The 27,706-nt window shown below is 34.1% G+C and overlaps 1 protein-coding gene across 2 annotated transcripts in view; it reads right to left on the bottom strand.

Moving 5' to 3' along the window:
- LOC127855398 (dynein heavy chain domain-containing protein 1-like) overlaps positions 1 to 27,706 on the bottom strand; it is a 269,484-nt gene that overhangs the window by 172,016 nt on the left and 69,762 nt on the right. For both annotated transcript variants that reach the window (XM_052390924.1, XM_052390922.1), the window contains exons 34-41: positions 26,020 to 26,153; positions 24,981 to 25,129; positions 22,636 to 22,830; positions 21,962 to 22,227; positions 20,604 to 20,736; positions 19,975 to 20,087; positions 3,547 to 3,666; positions 2,175 to 2,310 (exon numbers count right to left, since the gene is read on the bottom strand). In XM_052390924.1, coding sequence (XP_052246884.1) covers positions 2,175 to 2,310; positions 3,547 to 3,666; positions 19,975 to 20,087; positions 20,604 to 20,736; positions 21,962 to 22,227; positions 22,636 to 22,830; positions 24,981 to 25,129; positions 26,020 to 26,153 — 1,246 coding nt within the window. The remainder of the gene's footprint in view (positions 1 to 2,174; positions 2,311 to 3,546; positions 3,667 to 19,974; positions 20,088 to 20,603; positions 20,737 to 21,961; positions 22,228 to 22,635; positions 22,831 to 24,980; positions 25,130 to 26,019; positions 26,154 to 27,706) is intronic.

A 27,706-nucleotide genomic window follows, 5' to 3' on the forward strand; every position in this document is an offset into this window, starting at 1 on the left:
TTATGGTATGTCAGCTACAAAATTAATTAAAACAAATTCATTTGTATTAACCCTCCATACAATATATTGTTAGTGCAATACGGTAAAAACAAGAGATTTGTTTGTCAGAAACACAATGCCCCCTATTGCGCCGCTTAGAAGCCATATTTGACCTTTGACCTTGAAGGATGACCTTGACCTTTCATGAGTCAAAATGTGCAGCTCCATGAGATACACATGCATGCTAAATATCAAGTTGCTATCTTCAATATTGCAACAGTTATTGCAAAAGTTTAACCAAGGTTAAAGTATGGAGACAGAATGACAGGCCAAAAACAATATACCCCCGATCATTTGATCCGGGGGCATAAAAACTACTTAAAGAACGAGACAGTTCAGTTAATTTTACCATAGATACAAGTACAGAAACATAAAAATACAGGGATCACACACACGAGAGACAATGCCCATAACCATGTATGAATTGAACCGCAAACTGATCTATGAGACAAACTCATTCCAACAATTGAACAGTAAAAAAATCAGTAATTTTTCACCAGCAATACGGTAACTTACAATAGTTTATCGTTCCAAAAAAGAAGTATAGAAATGCCATATACCAACACCATGCCCAAATGTAAAGGCACTTGTAAATGAATGAAAGTACACTCTGCTGTTTAATTATATGTGTGTCCCATACTTGCATTAGGGTCCATGTAAAATTTGTAAATCTTGGTAAGAGTGCTTTCTGAAAACCAGTGAACATGTATTAATTATTAGTTTCCTAACTGGTCCGAGTTAAAAAAAAATTCATACTCAATCGGAGAATGTATATTTTGTTTGAAAGTTTAGTAATTAAAATAAAATGTTCTTGAACGATAAGGGAATAAATATTCTTATGTTAACAAAAGAAAGTTAGTACTAGGATTTTAGTATTAAAAGTTCAAAAGATTAGATGTTCAATTTATTTGTTACATGAAGATTGTTAAATGTTATCACTTGTTAAATATTAGACAAAGGTTTAACCAATCTTACCAGAGGCAGCTGTAAAATTATATATAATAAATATCTAAATAGGATTTAAAAAAAGAATTTGTTATGATCATCTTCATGATCATCCCTTATCACCATCATCATTATTGTTTTACTATATACAGGCTAACACTGGTCATTATTATATCATTTGTAAGTAAAAATGTCATTCACAAAATGTTCTACATGAAAAGTGATCTAGATAGATGTGGTTTATGCCAATTTCGAATAATTTTCATTCAAAGAATATTCTTTATTCTAAGAAATAAGCATGATAATTGTTTGGTGAATACGGGCCCAGCTCTTACTAGAGCTCAATTGGTCATTGTTGGCTCTGGTTCTACTTAATGTACCGCGGGTACTCTTTAGTATACTTACATGTACCCCGGGTACGGTATATATACTTAAACGTACCCGGAAAATTTAACACTAAATCGGTCGTTGTCGGCTATTTTTTTATAAATTAATTATGTTCACATTTATGTCAATTTTTAGTAAATTGGCATATTTATTATCGAAACTCATACTCAAAAAGCATTATGATGCAGTTTTTTAAGAAGTTTGTTTAAGATAAACAATATCATTTTAGGGTAATTGGTAACATCAGATTTGGGGCGGGAATAAAACTCGGATACAGTTTAATATCCACCGGGTACGTCTGAGTATATTTACAGTACCTGGGGTACATGTAAGTATACTTAAGAGAACCCGGGGTACATGTAAGTAGTACTCGAGCCGACAATGACCAATCAAGCCTTACTAGAGTATACATTTCTAATCATAAGTAATCACAAATACTGCATAATTGTTAAAAAGAAATTCAGCACTTCATCATATACTGGAAAAACTGAAAAGTGAACATATGTCTTAACGTTTCAAACAAACTCCATGGTTAAACAAATTTTGATTGTGAGGAAATAAAACAAAAAATTTGGAATGAGTGAAATTTGTAAAAAAATGCCAGTAGATTTTGCATTCACTAAACTAAACAAAGACTGTTACTAATTCTGCATTGTGATTCTACCATAGAAGAGTGGGGATGGTTTGTTCTTGTTGACTGAAATTCGTAAAAATAACAACATGCCATAAGATTTTGCCTTCACTGAATTTTACCATGACTGTTACTAAGTCTGCCTATAGTAGTATAGTTGATAGAATCATACCGTAGAAGAGTGGGGGAGGTTTGTTCTTATTGTACAGGTCCGACTCCTGGATCTCAATCTCTCGCTCGATGGAGTGACGGCGCTGCTCCTTCTCTGCAATCCACGTCTCCTCAAAGTAGGTCACCAGGCCCTTCTCCTGTCGAGACAAAATGCCACGATTTTTCAGTACGACATTACAAAACTATGGACCTTACCAATCTGCAGTCACCAAGCTTTCAATCTTTAACCTTTTACAACTCACATACACATTTTTACTCATTTGCAGTCCCTTAGAAAATCTAATATAATTAAAGACCTTTCTTAACCCATTACCACTTAGATACGTATTTTTACTCATTTGTAGTCCCTTAGAAAGTTTAATTTAATTAAAGTCCTTTCTTACTGGATTCAAGTTTTAAAGGCTTCAATTCCAATTTTTAGATACCGATGAGCAGCAAACAGCATAAAACCTGAACAGACTGCGAGTTACTTGCACGCTGTTTTGGTTTTATGCTGTTTGCACATAGCCATTTTCACTTAAAGGAAAAGGGTTAATATATTCAAATTTAGAGGCTTCATTAAAATTTCTTAGATACTGATGACTAAAAAAAACAGCATAAAACTTTACCAGACAGTGAGTTACTCGCAGGCTGTTCTGGTTTTATGCTGGTTGCATATAGCAATGTTCATTTTGCTACTTAGCGGTAAAGGGTCAACAATATTTTAGTCATATCAAGATGTTTACTTCATCAAATCACACTTATCCTTGGCAAGCTTAGCTGACCTTAGCAATAATATTAACGAAATATAAAGATCTTGTCAGTGTGCTGATAGTTGTCTTTTTTGACATGTTTAACACCATTTTCGTCATATCACATAGATGAGTTTACCTTGTCACATTTCTGCTGAGCAAGCTTAGCCCATCTTCGTGGTTTAAAGATACTTTAACAGCACTTTTTCTATTAAGATACTTAACAGCACATTTGCACCAATAACTGACATATATAAGATTCTTACCATGATTTCTTGAGATATTTTTTAACCATCATTAATACTACATTATTTATGTTAAAGGTATGCATTACAGTTCTCTTTCATGATCTTTTTATTTAAAGCTATGTGGTACTGTTTTCTACCATGATTACTAAGGGTACATTAAAGAAATGCTGTAAAGTTTTTTTCCCCATGATCTATATATCAAAAGCTTGCTGTTCATTTTTTCTAACATGATTTCTTACGTCTAAGCTTTGCGATGCAGGTTTCTACCTTTAGTGATAACATCAAGGTTAAATTTTATACCATAATTTATTAAGTTTAAGCAATAAAGCACATTTTTTCTGCCAAGATTACTCGTTTAAGCAATGTTGTACTGCCTTCTGATGTGATTACTCACATTAAATCCATGCGGTACAGTTTTCTGCCTCTCTAACTGCGGTGCAGCTGTGGAGTTTGGAAGGGGATGTAGAGTGGTCAGGGAGTTACGACGTATCACAGCATCTCCAACACCTGTTTTCTACAAACAGATCACAATGCATATTGTATATAATGTTACATCACAGGCTGAGATTATAACACTTCATTTAGTGATAATGTAGCTATCTTTTTAAACAAATTAAATTGAACAAGAGCTTTGTGACAGATAAAACAGCAGTCCACTGCCAGGTCCATTTTATTAGAATAAGATCAGATCTCCCGAAGTTTTTTGCACCTTGCTTAAGGATTTTTTGAAGTATTGCAGGCTCCAAATGCAAATTTTCTATTATTTCTGAAACCATAGCAACACGGAGTGTATATTGACAGGAGATGAATCGAGTATTTGACCCTTACTGTAGTAAATTCAATCTTATGCAAAAACTATTCATCCGATTTTATTGGTTTATACGTTATCTTGTTGCTTATTAATTCCTCTTTCAAAAAAATATAACTTTTAGTATATTCCCGTTGTTATTAATGGATTTATAGCGAGTTAAACACAAGAAATACACATTTTATGTTTTACCACCGCGCGTTTTAACGTGTTGTGGCTATCGATCTTTTACGATTAGCGTACAGCGAAGTGCCGAGGTTATACATTTTGATGTACCCACTCACGTCTTTTGTTCAATTATAGTTTCATTTCTCGGCCGATTTTGACAAATTATATATCATTAGAAAGCTTACGTTACGTAGTAAACAGATATATCAATATATATTAAGTTTTTCTTCTGATTTCGACAGCCCGGCGAGTTATAACTTAAACTTTTGCAAATATCATACCGTTTTGGAGTTTTAGAATCTAGATTTACGGTTGACATGTTCGTACTTAATACCAATTTGTAGCGTTTATATTTGGAGTTCAGTTTTAAAAATTACATCTTGCTTAGGAGAATAGAATTCTGTATACGATAGAAAAAAAATTTGTTTAAAAACGAAAGTAATTAAGGAATGAAGGCGGGAAAATGTAGCGCGCGTTCCTAACGCACTGAACTGATGCTACGGTCTTGGCGATTATGCTTTTGTTTAGAAACCGGCCATTTAATTTCTTTTGCCATCTTATTATATTTTTTAGGGAAAATATTGTAGTATTTTGTTCACGAAACATATCAATAAAGCTTATTATAAATGAATCTTAATAAATTAACGATTTCAGCTCTTGTTTATAACACAGAAAGGGTGTAAAATTTATGATGAAACAGCGTATATAGCGGACCCTCTCGATATTATTCGGCTTTGCATGCATACTTGAAATAAAATGGGTGTCAAAAACATTCATCGTTTGCTGTTTATTATCAACAAGGTAATTATGTATAACTATTTGAAATGTTATTTACCTTAAATTATCAATTTATTAAAGATTCTTGAAAATCACGGTCCGTGTTACGCGGGTCATTTCGTATTTTGACATCAGGGCATCATGTCCAACTATTGAAAATCAGATTTTTTTCACCGGGACGATGACGGCTTGGATTTAGACAGGCAGACAGATAGTTTATTCAGACTTAAACAACAGTACATCGTCTTCAACTCAAATATATAAATTATTTTAAGACGAATTGTTAGGTGATTACACATATAGCAGTGATGATTCTGAGAATGTTGCCATGTTTTTTATCCGTGTAATCTAGAGTCCATGGTTTGAGCATTTTTATCGCGGTGTTCAATAAAAGATATCTCAATAATCTTGTTTATTGATAGATCTGTGGTTTTATTGCCCCTGTGTTCAGCACAAGCCAATTATCTCGTTATGATCAGATACTGTGCCGACCAATACTAAATAACACTATGGTGTCATACGCCACAGCAGGGACCTATACTTGTATATTGGTCCCTAACCACAGGTGGCAATGTCTGGTCAGTTTAAACTTTTTATGATACCTCCATGTCTTCTCGTGGTATAAGTGGTCATTTCTTGGAGTAATGTAACGCCAAATACTCAATTTTGCGTTTATACGATATGTAGCGTATTGAAAACATTTATAGTCATCTGCCCATACAGATTGCCATAAACTAAATACTGTATAGATGTCAGCCAGCTAAATCACAATAATTATAAGTGCTTAATACCTATACATGTACATTTTAAACCTTTAAAAAATCTAATACTTAACATTTAACGTATTTAGCGGGTACCGGTAAAAAAACTCCGTCATTTCGTAGTCCTATAAAGAGTGTATGGTAGTGTACGGAACAACATAATTAAAAACAGCATTCTCATTTGACCACAACAGGGTTAAATAATCTTTCCGAAAAATAGAAATAATACAGAGTTTTAATTTAGAATTCTATATATTTATAACTCTGTTAACTTATAAAGATATTTCAATATACATGCATAGACAGTTGACCGTGATTTTCAAGAATCTTTAAATAATTTTAATTAATTGATAATTTATGGTTAATAACCTTTCATATAATTTTACATAATTACCTTTTTGATAATAAACAACAAACGATGAATGTTTTGAAGTATGCAAAGCCGAAAAATATCAAGAGGGTCCGCTATACATTTGTATACGCTGTTTCATCATAAAATTAACACCCTTTCTGTGTTATAATCAAGAGATGAAATCGTAAATTTATTAAGCTTCATTAATACTTAGCTTTATGGATATGTCTCTAGAATAAAATATTTCAATATATTTCATAAAAAATATAATAATCATGGCAAAGGAAATTCAATGGCCGGTATCTAAACAAAAGCATAATCCCCAAGACCGTAGCATCAGTTCAGTGCGTTAGGAACGCGCGCTACATTTTCCCGCCTTCATTCCTTAATTACTTTCGTTTTTAAACAATTTTTTTTTCTATCGTATACAGAATTCTATTCTCCTAAGCAAGATGTTATTTTTAAAACTGAACTCCAAATATAAACGCTACAATTATGTATAAAGTACGAACATGTCAACCGTAAATCTAGATTCTAAAACTCCAAAACGGTATGTTATTTGCAAAAGTTAAAGTTATAACTCGCCGGGCTGCCGAAATCAGAAGAAAAACTTAATATATATTTATATATCTGAAAACTACGTTACGTAAGCTTTGTAATGATATATAATTTGTCAAAATCGGCCTAGAAATGAAACTATAATTTAACAAAATACGTGAGTGGGTACATCAAATTTATAACCTCGGCGCTTCGATAGAAGATCGATAGAAGATCGATAGTTACGACACGGTCACGTGACTTAGACACAACAAGATATTTGGCGTAACGGTCCCGTTTCATATCCGTGTAATCTAGAGTCCGTGATAGCAACCATTATTTTGTCTGACAAAAAAGTCAAAATTACAAAATTTCATAATCTTAGCTCTTTTTGAGTTACCGCAGTATCCAGATATGAAACCATATGAAAACACATACACAATCACACAGATATATAGGCTCTGACAGGCAAACCTATGGTGCCTTGTGGTTACGCGGGTAGAGGACTCATTACTTTCAAAGGCTTAAATGTCTGGTGAATCTGCTCTAGACCTGCCATACAGCTGATTTATAAAACCATTTCACACATTATCAAAGTTATATTAATATATTTATATAAGGAAAAGACAAATCTTTGGGTAAAATGATTTTTTTCTGTTAACGAATCTTGTTCTGAAAATGAAATTTTATGTGTGAAGGTTCTAACATGCATAATGAAGCAAAATGAATATTCTCAATTAAATCAATATGAACAAGAGATGTGTTTGTCAGAAACACAATGCCCCCTAATGCGCCGCTTTGATATTTTTTGGACCTTTGACCTTGAAGGATGACCTTGACCTTTCACCGCTCAAAATGTGCAACTCCATGAGATACACATGCATGCCAAATATCAAGTTGCTATGTTCAATATTTCAAAAGTTATCGCAAAACTTTAACCAAGGTTAAAGTTTTGGGACAGAATGACGGAATGACAGACAGACAGGCCAAAAACAATATGCCCCCGATCATTTGATCCGGGGCATATAAATGCAATTCATTCATAAATAATATACTTTCACAATTAGAAGTCTACAACTGGCCACTACGAAACATGCAAGGTATATATAAATATAACGTTATAATGGCACCATCCTAACATGCTAACAGGCTATCACTTATACAATAACAATTCTCTGGGGGGAAGGTTCCTGGCTAATATATAAAGCAAGCATAATGTCAATGTATTGATTTTAATATTTTACTTGAACTAATACTGTAATATCATTTGTGCAAAAGCCCTGCATGCTCATTATGAAATAAAGCGAGTGATTCTGGGAAAATGGCCATTACTTCCACCATAAACAAAATAGTAATTGTGTCATGTTTTGAACTACCAAACTAAAATACTGATATCACTCAAAATGAAAATAACCAAGCATTACCACTCCATGTAACATGAATACTAGAACTGCACCAGGACCACACTAAGCTCTGATCTCACACACATTGCTACAAGCATTGTTAATATGTATGCATATAACAACCATACAATTAAGTAATTTAATCTGAAAAAACCAAACTTATGCCTATGGATGCCCCCACATTCAACTTAAAACTCAAAATATGTCAAAAACCAGGTGTTTGCCTTCTCGAAAAAGTGCACTAAATGCGCATTTAATGCGCATTAAATGCACATTAAATGCGCATTTAATGCGCATGTTATTGGCACCGTATTTTTTGCTTAACAAGTGCATTTTATTCTGTTAAAAAAACACTTTTTACTAGTGTGTTTATACATTTAAGTGTATTTTTTTTCCACGAAATAATACACTTAAGTGCGTTTATTATGATAATAAGTGCGCTTAAGTTTATTTTTAAGTGCATTTATACACTTGAGTGTATTTTAAGACATACAAATAATACTCTTCATGGTCAAAGTAAATTTTTTAAAGCGCATTAATACACTTGAGTGCATTTCCAGTCATTCAAATAATACACATTACAGAATTAAAAGCAAATTATTTAAGGTAGCGCACCTCTAATGGGCACATATCCAAATATAATCTACCGTAAAAAGTTGTGTATAAGGCGCACTTTTTTACCCCAAAATTTCATTTTAAAAACTTGATGCGCGTTATGCACAACTACAGCCATGCCAAGACATTTTTTCGCTGTCAGTTACCCAGAAGCGGTAATTCGCATCATTCTGTTTTCCGGTGTTTTAACTGTAACTATGTTGATAATAGTGTTATATTGACGATCTGAATAAGATGAACAAACATTATAAAGTTAACATATATATTTTCTATCTTTTTCAGGTACGTACAGAGCATTGAAATCAAATAAATTTGAAGAAGAGAATGAAAAACGAGGAAGCCATTTTTATTTAAATGTTATTGTTTACTTTTCCCACAATATTATACCCTACTGTACTAGGGTTACACAATTTATTTGGGGGCACTTGTCGATTTACAAGAGCATGTCGGCAAGGTATTTCCCAATATATTTAAGATTATTTTTCTTGCTTTTCAAATGTGTTAATAAAATTGATGCTGTGTTTGTTTACACGTTTTCATACGTCTTGTCAAGATGTGATTATTGAGCAATTTGCGTCACCTGTCGAGTTTTGTGTAGCTGGGCTATTATCAAAACATGCGAACCGGCAAACGGCTTCACACCTCCATTGTTTGTTTATCGCCGGTAATGTCGTGATGGTGTTGAGAAGTTTGAGTCGTTAAAGTCCCCTATCAATTTTAGACACTCGAAAAGAACGCATGATATCGGCATTGTAAATAAAACGCGCGGTTGTGAATTAGTCATGCATGAATAACCAGGTGACAATACCAATCAATAATGTCAGTTTCTTAGTTATAACTAATCCATCCGTTATGTGTACTCCACGATAAAATCGTGGACAGTTACTTCGGAGACATATGATGAAAACCTTGATGGTATCCTCGTGGAAAGTGTGCATTTCATGCATAATTCATTTAAATCCAAACATTTATTTTTACGCATAATATGATTTAAAAAAAAACACCAACTAGTTGTATCGTTATCGTCTTAAAAATAATTTATAATTGAAGCAATAAAAGAATACGTAAGATCGGCAATGTAAATATAACGATTTTCAGTTAGCCTGCGGTATGGAATTTTTCCCCCGATTTTTTTGCTTCAAAAACTTTTTTTCCCGATTTTTTAGCTTTAAAAAGTAGATGCGCGTTATACATAAATGCGCGTTATACACAACGTTTTACGGTAATTAATTTTCTTAATCAGCATCATTTCACTGAACTACATGCAAATTTGTAGGTAGGCTTTCGATGATTTTTAAAAAAATATACCGATTTTTTCAAAACCACCCCCACGCTCGGCTTTTGTCCAGTTTATTTTCACCCCTGGGGTATATAAAAGTTCCATAATTCATTCAAATTTCCAAATATGGGCATGCAGTTGGTGTGTACAGATGCTGTAAAGGTGTTTAAAGTTTAAACAAGGTGAAATAAGTATTCTTTTACAGACATTTATTTTTTACAAATTTTTATCTATGGAAGAGCGCCATGAAATGTAAGTGATTTCAGCCAAGTAAAAATTGGGTCGGTTAAAAACAAAGTGTCATAAAATTCAAAATAGTATCATTTAAGTCATATTTTAAACTTAGTTTTTATAGAAACACTATATACAGCAAAAATACCAAGAACTAAACAGATTTACCGTTTACTTTTTGAAATAAAAATGCAACATGCATGGTTCGTATTTTCAACAGTAAATCACCCAATTTCGCCATAACGTTGTTTAAATTTTAATAATTGAAGAATGTGCCTAAAAATTGCAACATATTTAACAATAAATATAGCTTATATGCCATATAAAATCAAATTACGTTAGAAAATAAATAAAACGCGTCGCAAAAAAGTATACGTCGTCGGCAGGATTCGAACCTGCGCGGGAATATCCCAAAAGATTTCTAATCTATCGCCTTAACTACTTGGCTACGGCACCTAATAGTAGGCTCTTCAACCTTCGAAGAAATCGCGGGAAATCATTAGAGGTGCGCTACCTTAAGTGCATTAATACACTTAAGTGCATTTCCAGTCATACAAATAATACACTTCATGGAGTATTCAAAGTGAATTTTTTAAGCGCATTAATACACTTGAGTGCATTTCCAGTCATACAAATAAAGCACTTCATTGAGTTCAAAGTGAATTTTTGTGAGCGCATTAATACACTTGAGTGCATTTCCACTGATACAAATTATACACCTTACAAAATTGAAAGTGAATTTTTTTAAGCGCATTAATACACTTGAGTGCATTCTCCATCATACAAATAATGCACCTTACAGTATTAAAAGTGATTTTTTAAGCGCATTAATACACTTAAGTGCATTTCCAGTCATACAAATAATACACTTATAAGTAACAAAAGTAATCTTTCAAGTGCATCAATACACTTGAGTGTATTTTAACTCATACAAATAATACACTTCATGGAGTATTCAAAGTGAATTTTTTAAGCGCATTAATACACTTGAGTGCATTTCCAGACATACAAATAAAACATTTCATTGAGTATTCAAAGTGAATTTTTGTAAGCGCATTAATACACTTGAGTGCATTTCCACTGATACAAATAATACACCTTACAAAATTGAAAGTGAATTTTTTTAAGCGCATTTATACACTTGAGTGCTTTACCGGTCATACAAATAATACACCTTACAGTATTAAAAGTGAATTTTTAAGAGCATTAATACACTTGAGTGCATTTTCAGTCATACAAATGATACACTTTTTGAAGTGTTGGAAGTGAATTTTTTAAGCGCATTATACGCTCAAGTGTACTTTTCATCACTTCAAATAAATATAGGTACTTAAAAATTAACCAAATTTTAAAAAAATCCCAGCATTTGAAGTCAGCATTCATTCTTTCAATGAAAGGTTTGTGTAAACACATACATACAAAACAAAAAGTACAATTCAATAGATAAATACACACTTTTATTAGAATGTTAAACCTTAAAAAACAAAAACAAATGTTACTTATCTACATAACAGAGAGGATTCAAAGGGGCTATTGCCTATCTGGAATTAACAATTGAAAATATCAAGCTCATACCAGTGATTTTTCTCCCCTCTGATTACCGGTAACTGATTAACAGCCAAATACAGGTGGTTTCCACTTCAAAAATATTAAAGTTTTCCCCTCCTTAAGCTGAAATGTTTTCCCTATCATTTACTAGATTTTTATATATTACATTAATTCCAAATCCCTTTTTAATATGGACAAAAGCAGCACATTTAATTCAATCAAATTCTGGATCCTAATATATGATAAATGAACAGTATTCATGAATTTTATATAAATCTATACCTTATTTTTAAGATCTTCCTTTTTTTGTTCATTATTGCGCTAAAACATGCCCTTCTGAGAGCCAGTACGAACAGGTTGTTTTGAATTTCCAAAGAAAATCACTGCATACATGCTGACAATATTTAGCAGCTTAGCCCCTGTCACTTTATAAGACAACGTTTACTGTTAACATCGCGAAAAATAAGCACTTCTCGATACTTATAAACCTATTTTCTATGTGCATGCCAATTTTCAGACCGATCTTTCACGTAGAAATGCTTGAAAATGCATTTTATTATAACGCCTGATAAGCCATGTGGCTTTCGCGTTCGGAGCTTTGATTTATAACGGGCGTTCAGGCGTAAAACGATTACCCTAAATAATTACAATCGGTCAAAATACTGGAATATTGTTACAAGCTTTGTAGAAAAAGAAGTAAACAACTATTAAAACGTGTTCATGAGCTCTTTCAGCACAAATTGTTGCGATTTGAGATGCTCAAGACGAGTTTTTGTACATTTTTTTTCTTATTTTCCTCTGAAAACGTATTTTTTTCTTAAAAACTCACGATGCTCCTTAAATTCGTGAAACAAACGCATTTATTCCGTGAAATTTGCCAAAACGCATCATATCTCACTAAAAAAATGATGATTTTCTGTAAATACAGCTTCTTTGTGACTAGGCCTGGTTTTGCGTTTAGGTCATAATACACCAAATAGTTTCCCTATATAATTCAATGTAAAAGCGACAACTTTGAGCGAAAATAAATGCAACATTTTGCACATAGAGACCCCCATAACCATACCTTTTCTTAAAGGCCATTCTAGGCGGAATCGATTTATGCAATAAAAAAGATATGTCACGTACAATGCAAGAAAGAACTTGACACAAATCAAAATCGACTGTTTTTGCAACTTTTTTTTTCGGCCGTTTCTTAGTGAAATGTAACCTTTTCTAGTGCAATGGTTTACTATAGTCTTCAAGTGTATCATATTTCAGGGATTCAGTAGTGAACACATTTTCATGCCCTACCATTATCTCCGCAAGATAACACCTGAATAATGGTAAAAAGTGTAAAACATGCCTTCCTGTCAACTATGATATTTTTTTAGAGAGTACAGCCCTACATGAAGCGTTCATTTAGTGTATTGTAACCTTATTTGTTGTTATACACTGTTCCTTACAAAGAATGCATTCATAAACAACCCTTTATAGAGCACTTCACCAGCTGATCAGGTCTGAATACTACTGTCATGGTCTGCGAGGCGCTCCTCGTGCATGATCTCATTTGAGATCAGGTCCTGAAAGATATTTTATAATATAAGTGTTAAATATTGCTGTTATCGTAATCTTGTTCAACAGTTGCTATAAATATCATAAATTTAAATAAAAACAAGTTTGTTGGCTTGTTGTTTTTGTTTGTTTATTTCTGCAATTTTAATCTCGTGATCACATGTGACTTAACGCTTTTCATAAATAATTTAAAGAAATTACGTTTGATAGAAAATACTGTTAATAAATGTACTAATATATGTGGTCTCCTTTGGCTGTGTGGACTGGTCGAAAGTGTGACGTCTTTGAATTGCAATAACCTTTATTATATAGTTTTACCTCTCAACAAATCCATCTTTTCTTGGTCAAGGACAAGCTACAGGGCACGGTTTCCCACTCCTGTTCCCCTCAAGTTGGCCTGCTCGTGCAGGGTAAAACCTAGTATACATGTCCATACATCAGGTAGTCCCCTTTTTGCTCCCTTTTTTGGCAGGCGATGATGCACATTCTGTCCAATGGATCTTCCGATCAATGTAAATTTCACCTTGGGGTTTAACCTTCAAATATAAAATATAAAAGTTCTTATTAAATATGGGGGAAAGAAATCTGTTCATTAATGACAAGAAATAGGTATAAATAAATTTTAAGATGACAATAACCATAAAATACAGCCATAATAATTCAAATGGTGTTTTTTTCCTTAAATTGAATTACATTTACTCATCCAGTTACACCAGTTACATTTCCCAGTGACAATACATAAATATGATAATGATCATAATTAAAAAGAGATGCAGAAATGAAAATACAAACCTGTTACAGCTGTTCTTCAGTATTCCAAACAAAAAAAACGGCAGTTGTTGATCACTTTAACCACCCACTTTGAATCTTTTTTGCAACAAACTTATTGTTGATTTACACATTGTAGTAAATACACATTGTTTTCATCACACAATAGTTCATGTGCTGAAAGAATTTCAAGACATTTGACACTAGAATTAATGTTGCTGAATTATACCTAAAAATTAAGCTCAATTTAAGTTGCTGAAACCAAATTGTTTACAAAAAATAACTTTCTGTGCTCCAAATAACTTGCTGTGCTCCAACCAATCAAAAGTGGTTTGTTTTCAAATAGATTGTGCCAGAACCAATCAAAATTCTATAAACACCCCTTTGTTTTGGCTAGATGGAGCACTGATAGGGATTAGAGTTTATGATGCTAATTGATCTCTTATCTGATCCTGATCTTATCTGATATTTATTGAATAATACACAGCACACTTAGCATATTATATTTAATTGTGAATATTTCAATATAACATACTGAATGGTGTTAGGAAATAAATATAATATTATAAATATTATTTAAATTGTCTTTTAAAATGTATGTTATTAGTCAATGTGGTAGACATTAATTGAATTGGGGTTAAATATCAGTGTAAGAAAGTTCAAATACTTGTTTTTTATGTTGAGGAGATATAATTGATTCTGGCAAGCCCACATAATTTTTTTGACACTTTCAATATTTTTAATTATTTACCCACAGCCTGATTTAGTTGTACTTTTCCCTTTAAAAGCTGCTCTACTGATTCACATATTTTATGAGCAGATAAATTGCAATAATAAGACCATAAACATTATGTGAAGATAAAAAAGAATTCTGTACAATCCTCCTATTAAACACTATATCTCTGTCCTTTAACTTCAGTTATTTGCTATAGTGTTGCTCTTTTTTATGAAGATGCACTAAAACTACACTTGTACAGAAAGAATATTTTTTTGCAAATCAGAAGATACACTAATATGCACAAAAAATGCACTTCATTAAACAAGATGTGTTTGTGAAACACAATGTCCCCCTATACGATGTTTGACCTTGTAGGATGACCTTGACCTTGTGAAGGATGACCTTGACCTTTCACCACTCAAAATGTGCAGCTCCATGAGATACACATGCATGCCAAATATCAAGTTGCTATCTTCAATATTGCAAAAGTATTCATAAAATGAGCGATTTTGGCCACATATATTTGACCTCTGACCTTGAAGGATGACCTTTACCTTGACCTTTCACCACTCAAAATGTGCAGCTTCATGAGATACACATGCATGCCAAATATGAAGTTGCTATCTTCAATATAGCAAAAGTTATTGCAAAATGTTAAAGTTGGCGCAAACAGACAAACAGACAGACCAACAGACCAACAGACAGACAGGGCAAAAACAATTTTTCCCCCACTACTATAGTGGGGGACATAAAAATGCACATATTGCATAAAAAGATGCACTTTGTCTACAGAAGATACACTTAAAGTACAGTAAAATACACTTAAAGATAATGAAAATACAGAAAAAATGCACTTTAGTGCACTTAATTATGAAAAAAATGCAGAAAAAATACACTTTTCGGTAAAAATGCAGAAAAAATACACTTTTTAAAGCGTATTTTGTTAAAAAGTGTATTTTATTTTGAGAAGGGTTATCGCCAAATCGACTTGTGAACTATATGTGTGACATTAACCTTTGAGGCAATTAAATGTGTTATATGTGACACTTGATGAATTACGCAGTTCCAGTATGGACAAGCTGTACCATGACTTAATTTCTTCCTTTGACCTCAAAGTGTGACCTTGACTTTTGAGGTAGGGAGATGAATGTCACATGCACAATGGTATCTTATGGTATCTTATGATGATGTTTACATGTGCCATGTCATTTAAACAAAATATGGCAAAGTTAAGGCTGGGACAGAAATTTACAAGCTGTTTGTATGCCAAATTTGACCTATGAACTCATAGTGTGACCTTTACCTTTGAGGTAGGGGAATAACATGTTGTCTTAAGATTGTTGACATTTGTTATTTAAAAATCCATCAATATGGGCAGGACTGGACAGATGATAAGACACTCCAGAACTACCAAAATACATCTCATACAAGTTGAAAAATAATCCTCTAATCAGATGGGACAGAAAAATATCAAATTCTTTTTCTATAATAAACTAGTAAGACAATCAGTTAAAAACTCCAGTTATTTGGCTTAAATTTCCTTAAAAAAATTAATAGAGACATTAACGAAAAAGAGTGATGTAACCCAATATTTGAACATTGAACTTTGCGTACCAGAAATAAGGGAGATAAATGGTATAATTCAATTTACAACACTACCTTGTTTACCTTAATAAAATATATATAAACATAAAATCAATTTCCACTTCAAAATTTCACAGCAGTTGGGAATACTATCCCAGTCCTAAAACAATGAATGTCCTAATATATGCAAGGTTGTAATCATGATGTTTAACAAGAGCTTGTCACAGTGCCAAATCCCCGCCGAAATGTGTTTGCTTGTATGACAACATTTGTTTTAGAGAGTAGAATAATATTTGTAAAAACAAATTAAGGGAGATAATTCATTATGCTCCAGACAAAAATTTACTTTGAAATTTTATAAAGGGGGATAATTCAAACACTAAGGTAGATAGAGATATGGTTCTTAGTCACTGCACTTCTCCTACTTGCCATCTGTTTATATTTCAAGTTTCAATTAAATCCCTTCAGTAGATTTAGAGTTATGCTCCGGACAAAAATTTACTTTAAAATTATATAAAAGGGGAGATAATTCAAAAACTAAAGTAGATAGAGTTATGGTTCTTGATCACTGCACTTCTCCTACTTACTATCTGTTTATATTTCAAATTTCAAGTAAATCCCTTTCGTAGATTTAGAGTTATGCTCCAGACAAAAATTTACTTTAAAGTTATATAAAAGGGGATATTATTCAAAAACTAAGGTAGATAGAGTTATGGTTTTTAGTCCCTGCACTTTTCCTACTTGCCATCTGTTTATATTTCAAGTTTCAAGTACAACCCTTCAGTAGATTTAGAGTTATGCTCCGGACAAAAATTTACTTTAAAATTATATAAAAGGGGAGATAATTAAAAAAACTAAGGTAGATAGAGTTGTGGTTCTTGGTCACTGCACTTCTCCTAGTTGCCATCGGTTTATATTTCAAGTTTCAAGTAAATCCCTTTAGTATATTTAGAGTTATGCTCCGGACAAAAATCTACTTCAAAGTTATATAAAAGGGGAGATAATTCAAAAACTAAGGTAGATAGAGTTATGGTTCTTGGTCACTGCACTTCTCCTAGTTGCCATCTGTTTATATTCTAAGTTTAAAGTAAATCCATTGAATAGATTTGGAGTTATGCTCCGGACAAAGTTTCAGCCGGACGGACGGACAGACAGACTGGTCCAATTACTATATCCCCTCCGAATGTTTTTTCGGTGGGGATAAAAAAAACTTTAAAAAGGGCAAAAGCTGAGCAATCTTTACCATAAGATGATGCAAATAATTTATAAGGAACATGGCATTCAAGTTTGAGTTTTGTACAGTAAAGGAATACTTTGTTATAAGTTTTAATGTCCATGGTAAATGCAAAATATACCTGTTCATTGTTGTATGGGGTGTAATAACAAGGAGTGTCCTGATACAAAATAGCAATACAACTAGCAAACCGTAATAACTCTAAGTTTTCAGACACTCTCATTTTTCAGACACAACCGTTTTTTGCCAAAATACTATTTTTTTCCTGACTCAAAATGTTTGGGCATACAGATTTTCGTCCATCATTAATAACTTGTAATATTTGCACATTTAATTTAACAATGCTATTAAACAAGAGTTCTGTCCAGTTGCACTTATCTTGTGACACCTTGAGCATGCGTATTTACAACCAAATTAAGGTCATAAAACCTGGCAGATGAATGCCTGAGGGCAATTGACGATTATATTTGCATTATTCAGTAAATAAATTTGTTAACGGGTAACAGACAATGTTTTCACCCAACAGCTTAGAGTGAAGAATATATATAAAGTAATTTATAATGTAAAGCATGGTATTTTGCAAGTGTTATTATTTGTTGCAACCATTGATGCTTTCCACATTGCATACTCATGTCCAATTGTCAATGCAATATTTTTTTGAGTTTCTCATATTTTTTAAACACCTGTATTTGTTGTCTCTTAATTTTTGCCATCTATTTTTTTTACTATGCTTTGTATCTAAAAGTTTGGAAAATAAAAAAATAAATGATTGAAAACTTAGAGTAATGATGGTACACTGCAATTCCTTTCATGGCTTATTACTGAATATGTGCTTATTTTCTATATAAACTTTATAACCAAAATAATATGAATATGATCAACATTAAATGAAACAATGAATTTATATTTGCAATGTGTTTTAAATCAAGATATAAGGTCTGTGAAATGCAATTAATTCAAGACCATATCATACAATTTTCAGAACAGATGAATACGAAGACAATTATTATTTCTTTTTGTTTCAATGAGCAATCAGCATATAAAACAAATAAAATGTTAAATATTAGTTTAACCCTTTCAGTGCTGGAACGGAATTTTGAAGGCCTTTGCAAACAGTTTGGATCATGATGAGACGCCACAGAACGTGGCGTCTCATCAGGATCCAAACTGTTTGCCATTCTGATAGTATTCTTTGAAAAAAAATCGAATAAAATGCTAATTTAAGAAATTCAGCAGATAACATTTTAGCAGACGACAAATTTCCCAGCATGCAAAGGGTTAAATGTTTTGTTCTAGTGAAGGAATTGCAGCATCGTGTGGGTAGGGATTCTAGCACAACTACAATGTGTACTTAAACCAACCACTGAAAAAGTCTGAAAAGATAATAAATCCACAACTCATATCACAGCAAGACAGTTCCTTTACGATAAACAATGTCCAAAGATATTAGTATTTGTATGATAAATGTTCCTCAATAAAAACTATTAAATGGAGGTTTCAAAAGATGCGTAACACATATTCAAAAGTTGTAATTAAAAACAAGTCCAATATTTGGATGTTCATTATTTTGCATTGAGCTCTGACACATTCATGACAGCATAATAGGTAAATACAAACATAATCAAACAATTCAATATCAGATTTGACCAAATGTTGTGAAATTAGAAAAAATTATATTAGTTCAAAAATTGTTTACATCAATGTTGATAAATTATAAGGTGTTTTTTTTTTCCAGTGACACAACTTTTGCACTACTTAAGCAAACAGATTTGTTATTAAAAAAAGTTCAAAACAATATGGTTTATTTATACAAACATTTTTTTAAATATCTAAACATTAAGCATACAAGTCATGTGCAAAAAATGTTCAGTTGAAATTATTAACTTGTAAAAGAAATGAGTACACAAGGGACAAAATTGTCACAGAACCAGGTTTTCATTGTGAAAAAAAATCTGATAAAGGGAGACAACTCAAACTGAACTTTTGAAATGAACAAACAAAATTACCCCCCTTTGTAAGTTTGTTTTAAAATAAATCTATTTTTAGTCGTGGCGACCTTGACATTGGAGATATTGACGTGATTCTTTCGTGCGACACACCGTCCCATGATGGTGAACAAATGTGCCAAATGATTTTAAAATCTCAAAATGAATGACATAGTTATAGCCCAGACAAGCTCATTTATGGCAATTTTTTACCTTTGAACTCAAAGTGTGACCTTGACCTTGGAGATATTGACGTAATTTTTTCGCGCGTCACACCGTCTAATGATGGTTAACAAATGTGCCAAATGATTTTAAAATCTCACAAAGAACGACAAAGTTATGGCCCGGACAAGCTTGTTTCGCCCGCCCGCCAGCCAGCCAGCCAGCCAGCCAGCCCGCCCGCATTCGCCAATCTAATAACCAGTTTTTTCCTTCGGAAAACCTGGTTAAAAAGTGTTAATACTGAAGAGGAATGGTGGTACTATATAGTGGTGTGTTACCTTATCAGAGCGTGGTTGCCCCCTGATCTTGTACTGGTTCTCACTGCTGGCGTCCAGCGTGCGCAGAGCTGTGCGCAGGTGGTCCAGGTGTTGGGCAGTCACCGACATCAGGCCTGCCAGAGACAGGGGGACACTCAATACAGGATTTGTTTAGTTTAAACCAATTTATTTAAGCTTGATTGCATAGAAAGCCTAAGGCTTATTTGAAATGTTCTCGAGTCCGTTTCCTGGGACTAGAACCAGTACTTGGTGTCTATGGGGGAGATCTATAGAGGATTATGGGTGGATAGTTATTTATACATTTATTAATTATACCATGTGACAATCAGGGTGATTTTTGTTCAGAAAGTTCTGCTCAAGAAACTTACACAAACCGAGAAGCATACAAACAAAAGAACATATTTGGTCTATGTTCCTAAAATTGGTAGGCAGTTCAATTGGATTGTTCTATAGTTGTATTTGTCTCATTAAAAGGTTGTTGTCTCTAAAACTTTGTGTATATAAATTCACTTTTTTATGGCATGGGTTACTGTTTGATCCAAATGGAGTCAAATATTTCAATATGTCTTAAAATTATGACTTTTAAAATCTTGACACTGTACACAGAAATGTGAAATGATGCAGCCAACCTTTGGTAAGCCTGTCCGTGTCATCAAAGAGAGCCCAGCAGCCTGACTGCACCATTCCCATCATGTACTGGGTCATCATGGTCAGTGTGACCTCACTGTTACAGCTCACAGTGAACAGGCAGCATCCAAACAACTGAAACACACCAGGTATACTTGCAAGCATTTGATATGAAGATGTCAAACCATGCATTCCTTGGGACCTACCTAATTCCAAGTGGGTTGCATTTATCTGTTCAACTGACAGAGATCAGGAGGTTTACTTATTGCTGTCATGTAAACACTGTTACCACCACAGGTTAATTATTGGGGTTAACATGAACAAGAGCTGTGTTTGTGAAACACAATGCCCCCCTACTGCGCTGCTTTGAAGCCATATAATTGACCTTGAAGGATGACCTTCAACTTTAACCACTCAAAATGTGTATCTCCATGAGATACACATGCATGCCAAATATCAAGTTGCTATCTTCAATATTGCAAAAGTTATGACCAAGGTTAAAGTTTTGGGACAGAATGACAAACAGAATGACAGAAAGACAGGCCAAAAACAATATACCCCCGATCATTCAATCCTGGGGCATAAAAATCCCATTTTATAGTGCTTGCAAATGCCATACACTGGCAGTTTGAAAACATTGTATTGGATTTTATGAGAAGTTGCTTTCAATAAAATGTCTCAAAAACCAAAATATTTATATAAAAAAACAATTGGAAAAAAAGGCAATTCCTTTCGTATAAAATTTGGGGGGTTTAAATAGTAGGAATGGTTTTCATGGAACTATACATACATACTGGAATGCAGACACAACAGAGGATACTTTCAACTCTAAATTAAAAACATTCAGAACAGTTTTAATGAAACCATCCACTCAATGATGCCTGAAATTTTCCGAAATTTCATACAGCAACTTCTTGACAACTATTTAAATTCAGGCTTATATTTACTACAGTCAATAAAACTGCCTTCCCAATAAAAACCATTAGATGAGCTATCACTATTGATTGCATAGGAAAAACAGTGATGAAATCACATTGTGCACTCTCTGTATTTTTATTGCATTTCTGTCTTAACCCTTTCCCCATCAGAAGCAACATGAAAATGGCTTTTGCAACCAGCATAAAACCAGAACAGCCTGTGAGTAACTCACAGTCTGTTCTGATTTTATGCTGTTTGCTGCTCATCAGTACCTTAAGGTTGGAAATAAAGCCTTCAAAACTCAATTAAAGTAAAGAAGATTTTATATTAAATAAGTTTTTCTAAGGGACTACAAACGTGTCAAAGTGCATTTATAAGGGGTAAAGGGTTAAAATAAATATCATCAAACTCAAAGCAACTAGCAGAGAGAAAGAATTCTTACTTTCCCCAGGTCTTTTACAGTCTCAGACTTGCCGGTGCCAGGCGGCCCAATGAGGGTACCACAGTGGAAGTTCTTTAGGGCCTGTGTGAGGGATAGGAAGGCCCTTTCTGTGAGAGGGGTCATCACAAGACGTCCGTAGGGGCCCAGGTACTCATAATCATAGGGAAACACATTGCCCAGCTGCTGAAGGGTGCAGCGACTGAACTGGAAGTCAGTTGATACACTCGTCTTTGTGCGGCTCATGGACTGGATGGGGCTGGAATCCACTGAAAAAATTGTTAAGGATTATTATAATTCATTGTACCAGTAAATAGTTTCTGCCCATTTTATAAAATATACAATTATTAAATGCAAGAATACAATATCACTTTTCAATCAGATAAATAATTTTTAATGGTTTTTAGTTAAGAAAACAGTAATTACAACTCATAGCATTAAACCACCTTATTTAAAGAGGAGATAACCAATTATTTGTATTATGATTTGTATTATTATTATAAGCCTACAGAAATCAGTGAAAACCCAATAATTTCTCATTCACCTTGCTACAGACAATAAATAAGTGATGGCTGAAAGCAATTTATCTTATGAAATGACAATGGACACTGGGTCTTACATAACAGTATTTAAATATGAACAACATCAATAGGTTAAACTTCAAAAGCAATGTTCACCTGACTCCTTTCTGCTCTTTCTGCGGACATTCTTGTTAGCCCGTCTCACAGCCCCAGGGTCTGGCTGGGTACTGGGAGGCAGGGGCTCTACTGGCTCCTGTTTGGCCCGCAGCACATTACGCACCTCCATGTGGTAGTGGAGAAGACGCAGCCATGTGAAAGAGTTCTCACTCACCTCCGGCTCCAACAGCATGGCTGAAGTAAGCACCATTCAAGATTACAGTCCTATCCGAGAACAGTGGTAAATCAACCCAAACAGTCATTTCACACCTAAAAATGACTACGTTGTGACCACTGTACTCAGGTCAAAAATGACTTGTAGAGTAAAATATACTGGCTACTGGTCACAATAGCCAGGTGACTGCTATACTCAGGTGCAATACTGAATGATTTTTTCATTTTTCATCAGGGGGAATCAGTTTTCTGTGACTGCTAACTCAGGTTAGACTGTGTCAGTTAGAAGATTAAACTAGTAATACATCTATTCTTATTTAAGATTATTATACTTCTCTTTTTCATTTATCTTTTTATCTGAGATACTTCCCTTCTTTATTTATCTTTTCATATGATATTATCATACTTCCCTTCTTCATTTATCTTTTTATTTGAGATTATCATACTTACTTTCTTCATTTATCTTTTTATTTAAGGCTATACTACTTTCTATTTATCTTTATAATGCATATTAACTGCAGCAGAAATGACTTAATATTTTATTATTATTTAAAAGTCCCAACAGTAAGCATTTTTATCATATCTAACTCATTTATATATATCTCTTAGTATTCATGCAAATACAATTAAACAGTCAAAATCTTAAGTTGAAATTGCTGCCTCGGATTGACATGGAACACCATAACCCTCAAGGAAGTCAATATTTATTTCATGTTTCCTCTCAGAATAGCCTGATTTTGCAAAGTTCATACGGTCAAATTTAAAGGGTGTTTACAAAATGCTTAGTAAACTTTTCTGTGTTATTCAAGTTAATTGTATATTGAGAAGGTTTGGTTTGGGTATAATAGAAGAACTATTGCAGTCTTTGAGTGCAATATTATATTTTGTAAATCCTCTAGCAGAGCTCCAGCTAGGCCTAAATTGAAGGGCGCCCCGCCCTGCCCCTGCGAACCTCCGCCCTGCCTTTCCTAGGGCCCACCCCCCCCCCCTGCCCTTAATTAAAAAAAAAAAAATTTTTTTTTTTTTTTTTTCATATCATTATTAATGATCTCTTATTACAATACATTGTAATTAATTTATTCCTCATTGTAGATATTATATTCAAATTTTTTAATAATAATTGGAATAATATATTCTAACAATTATTAATAACATATAAATTAACATGCAAGAGGAAGCATTCCAAAAACGCCCGCGCGCTCGAAAGTGCCCTTTTGACAAAATACTGCGCGTCCAAAGTGCTCTTTTGACAGAAAAGCCCCCCTGCCCTTTTCAAATCCTAGCTCGGAGCACTGCCTCTAGGAACTCTAGAAACTAATGTGGCTTGCAGCTTTGCCTTGAAGAATACTTCTCTCTCTTGTAGGCAAAGAGCACAATATGTCCTTTAGAATGCAAAATGTATACATTTTATCATACTACCCAAATTTATAACTGCCTGATATACCGGTAGCGTTGCCTGACATATTTTTATTATATCATGGTCAACAAGAATTTCTTATAACAGTCATGTGTGGAGGCTGGACATATTACTCGGAATCAACTATAAAGTACGGTAATCATTTTTAGTAAAATCGAATCAGATTCAACAAAACAAACAATTTGATACCAAGACGTAATATATTTTAAACACAAAATGAAACACACACAACAAAAAACATTTTTTACAAATATTAAGCGCACATGCTCATGACGTCATTATTAAAACATCAAACGACAAAAGTCATATTATTTCCCCCTAAAACTGCAGCTTTTTAGCGATGTTTTCATTATTTCTTTAGAATCGGGGACATAGAGGTATGATAAACAGATTACTGCCTGATCTTTTTGTAATAAATCAGGCTAGGCACAAATAAAATAACGCCTTGGCAAGCCTTGCTGTTATATTATTCTAGGCCTTGCCTGATATATTACAAAAAGATCAGGCAATAAACTGTTATTCTCTATGTATGTAATTCATACCAAACATAATGTAAAGGGCCCGTCAGATCAGATGGAAACTCCTTTTCAGTTATTTTTAATGGTATTTCAATTTGAAGGAAGTCTCTTCTTACAGTAAAGCCAGTTAAGGCCGAAAGTATCTGGTACAAACTTTACAAACATACAGTTATCTCAGAGCAATGCTCTGATATTCACATTTTATATCCAACATGCAACCTAACAATTGCCCTTACCATCAAGGTAGTCCCTCTGCTCTATGTTCTGAGTGACCAGTATGGTGACCAGAGTCTGCAGTCTGGACCGCACCTCCTCCGTGGCCCCAGTCTTGTGTATGTCACGCAGTATGTCCACATACTGGTCCAGCTTGGAGCCCAGGTTCATTCTGCAACAAAGGTTCCAGGGCCCATATTCATAAACCCATTGTTTGACTTAATTTAGAATAAAGAACATAGACTTAGAGGAAATTGCATACAGTGTTTGAATATACGGGCTACCACTGGTGATTATGTCACTGAGAAAATGTTCTGCATGAAGAGTGATGTAGCTGGGGGTGGTTAATGCCAAGTTTGACTTAAAATAAATTGATTCTTGAATATTGCAATTTAAAGATTTTTCTTTATTCTTAAACTTAAGTCTAAGAATTGTTTGGTGTATACATACTCAGGCCATTAAGGATAATATATGCAACATTGGCTGCTTTTGGAACCACTAGATTAGTTCTTTTAAAATTCAATTTCAATGCATGTTATTATTTAAAAGATTTAATGAAAGACAGATATTTTAAAGGAAAATTATGTGGATAGAAATTCATTAAAATATTATTCAAGAGTTTGTTGTAAAACTGATGTATTTGCCTAACTAATCTAAATGAGATACAATATTCCCACACTAACTCCTTGATATATAGAATATAAGGAGAGTGAATATTAAATACATCATGGAAGGCTTAGACCCAGATAAGCACGAGTACCTTTGCCTTCAAATATGAGGAATCTATAAATAAGTTGTGTTCTGAGAAAACTGGGCATAATGCATGTGCGAAAGTGTCATCCCAGATTAGCCTGTGCAAGGCTAATCAGGGACAACACTTTCCGCTTTTATGGTATTTTTTATTTAAAGGAAGTCTCTTCTACACTAAAATCCAGTTGAGGCGGAAAGTGTCGTCCTTGATTAGCCTGTGTGGACTGCACGGGCTAATCTGGGATGACACTTTACGCACATGCATTAAGCCCAGTTTTCTCAGAACGCGACTCAAATAAGAGGCAAACTTACTTGAGGAATCTCAGGTCGTCTGGTTCAGGTTCAGGTTTTTCAAGGGCGCGCTGTACACCCCTAGCCCACAGAATTCCCTCCGTGACGTGCACACACTGGGCTGGGAACCGCAGCAGCCAGTGACCATATGCATGCTGAGGAAAGAAACCAGAACATGCAGGATATGCTTACTGTTGAATAAAACTTGAGCTTCCTCCTTAGCATAGATTTGTTAGCTATATTCAATGGCAAATACCTAAGAAATATGTGGTTCACTGGGGATGGAAACAGTGTCTTTCACATTACAGTTTCAGGGGATCTCCTATTTGAAGTTTTATGTGTAATTGCTTGAAAAAAGTAGTTTGATATAACACTTAAAACCTTTCATATGGACAAAATTACAAACTGTCGATTCACCAACAGAGTCAGTCCTGGATTACAGGTTAGGAAGGGTAGACAACTTCTTTTGAGCCCAGGGACTTATAGATGCCCCATGAGGCCGTGACAATTTTTTTTTTTTACATACTGTAATTATTTTAAATTATTTTTAATGACTTGACAAAGCCAAATACTGGTACTTATATTAATCAAATACTTAAGATATAACCACGTTATGTTCCTATTTAGGGCAAAACATTGTCTTACTAAGTGACCATCATTTATTATTTGAAAACCCATATTTTTGTCTTAAATTCTTCATCTAATAATTATAATTCTGTATTGGCATTAAGGTATTATAATGACAATTTATACCTATAAAAGGACATTGCCATATTTAATGTCTTGCCAGCCTTGGCACTGATAGGCTAATTAAATAAATGAAATGGTCTGGGCACTGGCGTTCTTATAGGCACCAGGCAAATAAGGGGCCTTGGGTGTGGGCTCCAACAGTTTCACAGCTTATTGGCCTCCACAGTGCTTATCTAGCACTGAACAGAGTGACTCCCATAGAACCCCCTCCCAGCAAGCGTATACAAATAAACTAGCAATGTTCACATTATTAAAGTTAAGCAAATTTATATACATAAAGTTGATTTTTAAGTTCATTACCCAAAATCTAGACAAAACCAACAGCTTTAGGTCATGGTAACGAACATAAACAGGTCTCTTGATTAGCCATAAAATTGGCGTGGTTAGCTAACTCTGTAGAGAACTGTCCCTTATGGTGAATGGTCCCAGGGTTAGCTAACTCTGTAGAGAACTGTCCCTTATGGTGAGTGGTCCCAGGGTTAGCTAACTCTGTAAACAACTGTCCTGCATGGTGAGTGGTCCCAGGGTTAGCTAACTCTGTAGATAACTGTCCCTTATGGTGAGTGGTCCCAGGGTTAGCTAACTCTGTAACCAACTGTCCTGCATGGTGAGTGGTCCCAGGGTTAGCTAACTCTGTAGAGAACTGTCCCTTATGGTGAGTGGTCCCAGGGTTAGCTAACTCTGTAACCAACTGTCCTGCATGGTGAGTGGTCCCAGGGTTAGCTAACTCTGTAGAGAACTGTCCCTTATGGTGAGTGGTCCCAGGGTTAGCTAACTCCGTAGAGAACTGTCCTGTATGGTGAGTGGTCCCAGGGTTAGCAAACTCTGTAGAGAACTGTCCCTTATGGTGAGTGGTCCCAGGGTTAGCTAACTCCGTAGAGAACTTTCCTGTATGGTGAGTGGTCCCAGGGTTAGCTAACTCTGTAGAGAACTGTCCCTTATGGTGAGTGGTCCCAGG

The sequence above is a fragment of the Dreissena polymorpha genome, chromosome 13 (assembly GCF_020536995.1).
Source record: "Dreissena polymorpha isolate Duluth1 chromosome 13, UMN_Dpol_1.0, whole genome shotgun sequence".
Taxonomy (NCBI): domain Eukaryota; kingdom Metazoa; phylum Mollusca; class Bivalvia; order Myida; family Dreissenidae; genus Dreissena; species Dreissena polymorpha.